Below are 9,805 nucleotides of genomic sequence, written 5' to 3' on the forward strand. Positions count from 1 at the left end.
AAGTTGGAGGTATTGAAAAGTTTTTTAAAAATCAGGATCCTATTGTTAGCATTTGACAAGTATCCTTCCATTTTTAATGCATTTTTTTATACATTTGCAACCATAGTTTAGAAATGTATAATTTTGTATCATGTTTTTAGTTGTATTTAATGTAAGGTTTTACAATTTTTTCTTTATCTCTATTTTTTTGTCATTTTAATTACAATGTGTCTTGGTGTGGACCTCCTCAGGTTGAATTTTTGGGAGGATCTCTGTGCCTCTTGGATCTAGATGTCTGTTTCCTTCCCCAGATTAAGGAAGTTTTCAGCTATATTTCTTCAAAAATATTTCTGCCCCCTTTTCTCCCTTTTCTTCTCAGATGCCTATAATGCAAATGTTATTACACTTTTGCTAAGTGTTGAATGGAGTCTACTGAATTCCTTAAGACTATTATCAGTTTGCATAATTTTCTTTCCTCTCCTTTGCTCGGCTTGGTTACTTTTTATTACTGTCTTCCAGGTTGTTAATTCGTTCCTCTGCTTCATCTACCCTATTTAGTCTTAATTTCATTTATTGTGCTCTTGATCTCTGATTGGTTCTTTTCATCTATTTATATAAGATCAAGTTTTTAAAGCAATTTATTGCCCTTACTGTTAGCCCTAGATTTATAACTGTTTTTTCCTTCTCCCGTGGTCTTTTTGATAAACATAATTTTGTTTATCATTTATCTTCTATGTATTCTAGGGTGTCTCATTAGAAGGAGCATGAGAATCATTAATGTAACTTCATCTATTCTTTAGGTACTTTCTCTCTCAAGGATCTAATTCCCACTATCATTCCTTTCCTGTGGAACTTCTTGAATACACAGATACCATTCCTTCTACTCTTGAATATACCAAGTAAATGATCTATAGTGATCCTTCTCCATCATCAGTGAATACTACCTGACTAATTTTCCTATTCTTGGTAACCTTTTAGTTTTCCTCTGCTTTAATCGATCTCTCTTTGCTGACCATTTTGCTTTACTGTGGGTTTCTTAAAGTTGCAGACCTTGGACTTTCATTCCCAGTTTCTGATTATTTTCTTAAAAACATGATCTACCTTCAAGCTTCAGCTATAGTCATTCCATAAATGAATTCAAAACTGTAATTTTGATTCTGGTCTCTCACCTTCTTTACAAAATCTGGTGCTCAATTTTCTTTTCTTTTCTTTTTTTTTTTTTTTTTTTTGAGCTGCCCACTGCTCAATTTTCTGTTGAAAGTCTTTATTTAGGTAAATAACATGAAACTTGACATCTAGAAGCATGTAACAGTTAATATGACTTGGAATACTGTGAAATAGAATGAACATAAAATTTGAGTTCCAAAACCTGGATTTCACTCCCAGTTCTACCACTTGCTAACTGTGACCTTATGCTCACTAAAACTTAGTTTATTCATCTACAAAACAGGAATATATTATATGTCCTACTTACATTATTGGGTTGTTATGATGATCAAATGGAATAATCAATGTAAAAAATTTTTACCATAAATATGAGTTGTTCTTCTCTTTTGTCCAAGGTTAGAAAAATACATCTCTGTCTATATATTTGCCTGTCATTCTCAGTAGCATAACCATTTTGTCAGGCTTAAGATTATGAAATATTTGATATCGTTGGTTTCTCTTTAATTCCTGTGTCATTCCATGTCCAGGCTATACACACACACACACACACACACACACACACACAGAAAGTCGATAGATGATAGGTAGATAAAATTTACTGTAAGTATCACATGAGTATGGAGGCTTAGAAGTCCCAAGATCTGTAGTCATTAAGATAGAAATCTAGGCAGCCAATGATATAGTTCTGGTCTGAGTGTGAAGGCCTGAGAACCAGAAGAACTGATGGTGTAAATTCCAGTGTAATGCTGGCAGTCTTGAGACCCAAGGAGAGCTAATGTTTCAGTTCCAGTCCAACGTCAAGAAAAGACACATTTCCCAGCTCAAAGCAGTCAGGCAGAGAAATTCCTTCTTATACCAGAGGGTCAGTCTTTTTGTTCTATTTAAGCCTTCAACTGATTGGATGAAGTTCACCCACATTAGGAAAGGCAATCTGCAGGGCACCTGGCTAGCTCAGTTGGAGCTTGTAATTCTTGATCTTGGGGTTGTAGGCTCATCCCCACATTGGATATAGAGATTACTTAAAAATAAACCTTAAAAAAAAAAAAAAGCAATCTGCTTTACTCATCAGCTACCAATTCAAATGTTAATCTCAGCCAAAAATATCCCCACAGACACATCCAGAATAATATTTGACCCAATATAGGAATATTCTATAGCTAGTTGATAGTTACGTTGACACCTAAAATTAACCATCAGAGCAGCTTAACATAAACTACACAAATCTAATGGAAAGTAGCTGAATTCTCAGAATAATACAGCACTGCACATAATGCCCTTTTACCTGGTTTTCCTCTGGGCCCAAATTGGCCATGTACTCTGCATTGAAAATTCATATTACCCAATGTCCAGTCTCTGAACATATTGCCCTTTGTGTTTATAACTCAGTAGCCTCAAATCTTGTTGCACCTGATACCATTAAGCTATTAAAAAAAAAAAAAACAAACCCACAAAGCATTTATGTATGTATGCATGCATGTGTCTATGTATGTATGTATAATTTTATGAGGAATGTAACATGTCTTCTAAACTGTGCTAATATTTTTATTAGGATAATTATTGAGGTTAGTATTCTTGTTATGAGGTTGCATGAATTGTTCAGTTGTTGGCTTCAAAGAAGGAAAGAGAATTTTAACCTAAAATGCAGTCCTAAGGCCATTCAGCAAAGCTGACGAATAATCTTTAAGTTCAAAGTTCCCTATCCAAGGAGTTCCTATTTTATAGGCCTATCTTAATATTTCTGCCATGTGTAGTCATTGGTTTGGAGCATCTCATGAGGAGTATGATCTTGGTGTAAACATAATGATAGATTCAGAGCATATTAGCTTGAGCCATCAGTCAGTCACTTCTGGTAGGAAGAGATATGGGAGGTATTTTTCATGGCCTCTACTTTCTACCCCACCCTGTGATCCTATGGCCTTTACTTTGAAATTTCCTGAATTTGGTATTTTAAGAATATTTATCATTCAACACCATATTGATTGAAAGATGCATCTTTATTTCCACCTTCACTTGCAAATCTTTTAAAATTTTTTCCAGACCTTCTACTTTGACTCAATTTCTTCATGCCTTCTTTTCTAAATTATTTTTATACCTTGCCTAGGAATCTTTCATCCTTTCTAATAAGCCAGCAAGTATCAAGTCTTTTCTCAAACCTTTCATTGTCTCTAGCAGGGAGAAACCTTATATTAATTTATAAACATCTAGGATAAGAGGAATATCTTTAAATATATCCTAAAGATTAACATACTAGTTCCCATGGTAACCATATTCTCTATATCTCACACACTGCTCTCAGAAGCTCCTTTTTATGAACCACTGCATCCCCTGCATTTCGGTCGAACATATCCACTAGGATGTTAATTGATAAAGTGGCTTTTAAGCTTCCCTGGCTACTTCTCTTCCTGGTTCTTAGTTCTGTCTACTCTACCATGGCCTTGATGCCTGTATGTCTGATGGAATGTCCAATTCTTCCTTTCTTCAGCAAAACCTGTAGCACATACATAAATGTTAGCCCTTTGCTTGAGAGGCAGTATGCAATTTTTTCTTCCCAGCTGTTTCCTGTGTGTGCTCACAAGGCTTAACATTCTTTATAATGTTTTTGACAACTTGTAATTGAAACCAGTAACTTTTCAAATGAATTTCATTTAATCATTTATTTACCCCTGCTCTACCCATACTGCTACTTCCAGCCAACTCAATGTTCTATTTCCAAAACAATTTACATTCACACTTCAGTTTAATCAAATATTGCTCAAGAATTTTAAGTGGTCCTCTGTTATTTTACAAATCAAATTCAAAATCTAAACTCCTTTGTTAGCATTTCAAGGCTCTTTCAGGCCCTCATAGTCTATTATTCATCATGTTTTGGTAATAAAAGTAGGCAATATTTATTTAATGTTAGGCACTGTGCTATGTGCCATACATGTAATATTGCATTTACTCTTCACAACAAATATATGACGTATATGCTTCTATTATCCCCAAGTTACATTAAGATATTGGTAAAATAACCTGCATATGATCACCTCCCTACTAAGTGATGGAGCAGTGACTTGAAGCAGGTCAGTTTGGCCTGAACTCATAGTTACTATCAAGCCATATCTCTCATTAAGGTATTATAAAAATAGTCTTTTTTTTTTTTAACTTTTTAGAGAGTGGCAGTGGAGGGAGAGAGAGAATCTTAAGCAGGCTCCATGCCCAGCACTAGCTGACCGTGGGGCTCAGTCTCATGACCTGAGCCGAAATCAAGAGTTGGATGCTAAACTGACTGAACCACCCAGGAGGCCCTAAAGATAGCCTTTAACTTTACAGTTTTGATAAATAAGTCTTGATTTTTTTCACTGAGGTCATGATGCTTTTCTTTTCTGCCAAGGCATATTATTCATTTTTAAATCCTGCTCAAGCCCCATTTTCCTACTAAGGCATCCCACACTGACCATTCTCTTAGGCTTAATATCCTCTGTACTTAAGCTTGTATATGTAAATATATTTTTGAGATTTATTTATCTATTTTTAGAAAGAAAGAGTGTGTGTAGAGAGTAGGGAGGGGCAGAGGATAGATGGAAAGAGAATCTCAAGTAGACTCAGGCTGAGCGTAGAGCCCAATGCTAGGCTCCATCTTATGACCCCGAGACATGACCTGAGTCAAAATCAAGAGTCAGATGCCAGCTGAATCATCCAGGTGCCCCTCGTATATGTAAATATTATCATTAACTGGATTTTGTGCTCTAGTCTGGCTATTTTGTATATAGTTATCTCCCTAGCCAACTTATAAATTCTAGAAACTGTGTCTTCTAGATTTTCTGGTGTGTCTTTGTACCTGATGCTGTTACAGTAGCAGAATAGAAATTAAGGAGTATTTGTTAAACTGATGAAAAAGCACGTTGTTTCAACTGATGGAGTGAATGTTTCTTTTTTCATCTTTTTTCACAGAGGCAGGAAGATTGATGGCTTGGTATTACATTACATTTGAGACAGTGAAGAAATTTTGTACCATCAGTGGAAAGGAGACTTTATTAGATCTGGTAAATTAGTTGTCACTAGAAAATAAATATGTAATGATATAGTATAAAATAATATTGGGGAAACAACTAATTTGCATATCTCATGCAATTTAAGAATGAGTGAGCAGACAAGAAAGCATTTCTAGTAGTGTTTATGTCTCTCCATCTTACATACCTTTGGTCATGAGATATGGAATATTATTCTTTACAATAAATTTTCAATTGTATCTCTGTATCAAGGCTAAGAAAATTTATATACATACCCAAAGTAGGGATGGCAACTCTCTTTCAGCTTAAATGATAATGCTATTTACCTTGGTAGTGGCTACCAAGTGTACTTTTTTGAGAAAGACCGGGATAATGTGTCATGACATATTAGGCAAGTCTGCTGTGAATGATGGACAATGTTGGACATGTGTGCCACATACTTGCAATCCTTCTCTAAACTTTTTGCATCAGAAAAATAGTAGAAATAGGATAGGATTTATGATAGACTAGAAAAAAGCAGTGATTGCAGAAAAGTGGAATGAAAACAAGATTATACTAAGATATCAACTGTGAGAGCAGCTTTACAGTTATAGCACTAAGTAGAACCATAGTCATGTTGTTGATACTTGAGAACCGTATTGGTCCTTTCTTCCTTTACAGGGGACATAAATATGCAACAAGATATTTATTCTTATTCTCAAATTTAACCTTTAATTTTTATTTAAGATATCTAGGTTGATTTTTGTAATGAGATTATTATACAAAAATTGCACAAAAACTGATGAAAACTAGAATGCTTCTATTTTTATGTAAATATTATTCTTAACTAAGGGTAATCAAGTAAAAACCCCCTAATTTAACATTAACTAATCTTATTTTGAGTTCAGCAAGTATGTAAGAGGATTAGAACAGATGTTAGTTTCATGTTAAAGATGTGAGAAACCAAAGCACAAAAGTGCTTTGCTCAAAGTCATCTGGCAGAACTAGGCTCTGTAATACAAATTTCTTAATATCTAAAGCATTCTTTCCATTACAAAATTAATCTCAATCAGGATAATGATTTGCAAACTACAGAAGGGTAAATAATGTTATAATAGTAGTAGAAATGACAGCTACATTTATTGAGTGCTTATTACTAAGTGGTAGGCACAGGACTAAATATTTTAAATTTTATTTTGTTAATCTTTATGATCTTATTGGTGTAGTCCCAGTGTCTAGCGTAATGTCAAGCATTTATCAAGTGTTTGTAAACACTTATTAGTGAATGAATGAATCCTTAAAGAAGCAAAATGTATAAAATGAATTTTTAATTCTGTTACACATTTTAAATGATAAAGCTGTGATATCCCAAGGCAGCATGGAAAATAAGTAAATATAGAGAAAGAAGATGAAAGGAAAGAAGTAAAGAAGGGATATAAGTAAATGGGCAAATGATGAAATTTTATAGGTCACCATGATAGCCAGCTGCAAGGAATTTGTAGATGTGCAGTTAAGGATAAATGAAAAGAAAACACTGAATACTTTGAACAAAGATCCAAATCGGGTAACAATCAGGTATGGAAATTAAATATGTTTTAAATAATTTTTTAAAGGTTCTATTTAGTTAAAATAAGTAATAATAATAAAAGTTTTGCCCTGTGTTTTTATTTATAGATTTCCAATGGAAGGAAGAATTAAAACAAGAGAAATGAAAGTAAATTGGTAAAGATGATTATTAAATGTCTTAAAATACTACCATTTGTGATTCATATTTCTGAAAATTTTTTTTAGTTTTAAAAGTTACTATAATTTGTTTTCCTTAATACCAGAAAGGACGCATTTACATAAAAGTAAGGTGTCAGAATATAGATGTGAAATTAATGTCCCAAAACTCTCAGACTTCAATTAAAATAGATGATTTGTGAATTTTTTTAAGTCAACAAACATTTTTTGAGTGTGTTCTGCCGAAGCAAGGTAATGATAGAAAAGAAGGTTGAGTTTGTCATCATCAGGAGCTTTCAAGTTAGCTTGAATGAGAACAATGAGAACCGTGTGTATGAAGATAATGGACAGTATGGAAACACATATAATAAATGTATATTGAATGATAGTGGCATTCTGGGAGAGACAAATAGTAAAAGTAAAAACATGAGTGAGTGAATGCATATATGACAGTGGAATGTCTATTCTACTGAGAATGGAAAGTTTTTATAGAGGGATAGTAATTAGAAGAGTAAACTAAGACTACATTGTAAATTGTTTGCAATCACAATCACAAATACAACATTCTTTTCTGCTTGCCTAGTGGTTGATTTTCTGAGTATTTAGTTCTTACTGTTAAACTTTTTGATTTAGATAATGTGATTTCATGTGAAATGACTTTTTTATGTACTTCAGTAAAACCTGTTATTCAAAGAATTTGTTTTTCCTCCTTAGCTAAAGGAGGTCTCTCTCTCTGGGATACTTCCTTACATTCCATTGAGTTTTATCTCCCACATGCCTTGAAGTCTCAGAAACAAACTTCTCACAGTTTTACACAGCTCAACAGAAGATTATAGCTTGCACAGCAGAAGTTAATGTTCTGTTTCTTAGCTTTATTTTTCTAGAAATTCAAATACCCTTAGAGACCATATAGTCTAGTCTTTTCATTTTACAAATGAAGTAAGTGATGCCCAGATAAACTGTGACTTTCCCAAGATTTTATTGCAATACTAGAGACTGAGCTAGAACTACAACCAGGTCTCTTTCTTCTGTCAGTTTTTTCCCCCAATATACTCTGTTGCATCAACTATTGGGTCAAATTAAATCAGAGTGTTTTTCCACAAGCATCTTCTTAGGAACACTTTATTGGCAGCTTTAATGCTTCCATTTACCTTCTCTTAAATTGGGTCATACATTCTTTTAATTGGGGCTGTCAGATTTTAGATTTGATGATTTTATAATTTTTTAAAAATATCATAATTTAGTTTCCTATTATAATTTACTACCTTTCATCTACTTGAGTGTGACCAGGAAGAGAGAACTATGTAGAATCTTTTCTTAATCCAAAATGTATGGTGTTTTGGTAGGTAATAATGGCTAATAGTTACCACTTTCCTTTGTCTCTCATATCCCTGTTACTTTGTTGAATTTCAGATCTGGTTTGTTTTTTTTTAAGTAGATGTTAATCTTCTTAATTTTAAACTTTTATCCTTCCAAGTTTCTGACCTTTAATTTAAGGATTTTTAAAAAAATTTTCAATACTTTAATTCCCAGACCTTTTGTACTCAGTACTAGCTCTGTTTGTTTTAACTGGTATTTTTCAGTGAACTTGTAAGATGTATTTCCAAATCAGTGATTTCTCTTCTTCATTTATTTCTTATTATTATATAAGTAAGGCATGGATTAATTTTTAAAGAGTCAAAAATTTATAAATCAAAAAGTAAGATCTGTTTTGGCCTCCCATATTTCTTCCCCAGAAGTAGCTATTACCAGTAGTTTGCTGTGCATCCTTACAATTTCCAGTTTATTTAGCACAAATATGTGTGCTAATAAACATATGTAATGTCTACTACCAAAAAAATCATTACTATTGTTCTTGTGATGCTACGAGGACCAGAGGGGAAGGAAGGGAAAACTGAATGGGAAGAAATCAGAGAGGGAGACAAACCATGAGACACTCTGGACTCTGTAAAACAAATTGAGGGTTACAGAAGGGAGGGGGGTTAGGGCATGGGGTAACTAGGTGATGGGTACTAAGGAGGGCACATGTTGTGATGAACACTGGGTGTTATACTCTACTAATGAATCGTTGAACACTACATCAAAAACTAACAATGTAGCTAATTTATTTTAGTCATCTTCTTTTATAGAGTGTTCAGTATAATATAATTTGAATTTGATTTTGAAGGGTGCTTTCATAAACTAGATAGCTGAATGAATATCTGATTTGGGGGTTGGATAGCTTAGGCTACTATATATTCAGACATTTATATGTTTATTTTTGAGGAATTTAGGAAACATTAAGTGGATTTATTCTTATAGTAATGAATACTTGAAATACAAGTAATTAAGCCCAAGGAGGAAAAACAAACCAGAAGTAGTAAAGAGAATGAAAATGTGAAGCAGCATCACAGTGTACAAATATGTTGGATGTGGGGCACGTGGGTGACCCAGTCAGTTAAGCCACTGCCTTTGGCTCAGGTCATGATCCCAGAGTCCTGGGATAGAACCCCGGCAGGCTCCCTGCTCAGTGGGGAGTCTGTTTCTCCCTCTGCCTCTGTCCCTCCCCTTACCTCTGTGCAGGTGTGCATGCGCGCTCTCTCTCTCTGTCAAATAAATAAATAAAATCTTAAAAAAAAAAAAAAACTAGTGATGTACTAGATTTTGGCTAATTGAACATAATAAAAAAATAAAATAAAATAAAAAGATTCTATATCTGTACATATACACATTAACCTTATTTTAACAGCAATGTATACTTTAATAATGTATACTATAAATATATTATAAAATATAATATTATATATTATATAATATTATAATATAAATATAATTTTTAACCACTCCTTTGTTGATGAAGAATTAGATGGCTTACAAATTTTTACTATTACAAATAATGCTGAAATGAGCTTTTTGGTGTTTATATCATATTTTTCAATGATTTCTGGGTGAAAGTGTATATACATGAGAAGATTTAAAATATAATG

General features: G+C 33.4%; 1 protein-coding gene across 1 annotated transcript in view; it reads left to right on the forward strand.

Moving 5' to 3' along the window:
* HFM1 (helicase for meiosis 1) overlaps window positions 1-9,805 on the forward strand; it is a gene marked incomplete at its 5' end in the record, with an annotated part of 114,176 nt that overhangs the window by 48,333 nt on the left and 56,038 nt on the right. The window contains 3 exons of the mRNA XM_080801850.1: window positions 5,080-5,171; window positions 6,586-6,692; window positions 6,792-6,839. Coding sequence (XP_080657976.1) covers window positions 5,080-5,171; window positions 6,586-6,692; window positions 6,792-6,839 — 247 coding nt within the window. The remainder of the gene's footprint in view (window positions 1-5,079; window positions 5,172-6,585; window positions 6,693-6,791; window positions 6,840-9,805) is intronic.

Source organism: Martes martes, assembly GCF_963455335.1.
Source record: "Martes martes genome assembly, chromosome: 4".
In the NCBI taxonomy this organism is placed as follows: Eukaryota; Metazoa; Chordata; class Mammalia; order Carnivora; family Mustelidae; genus Martes; species Martes martes.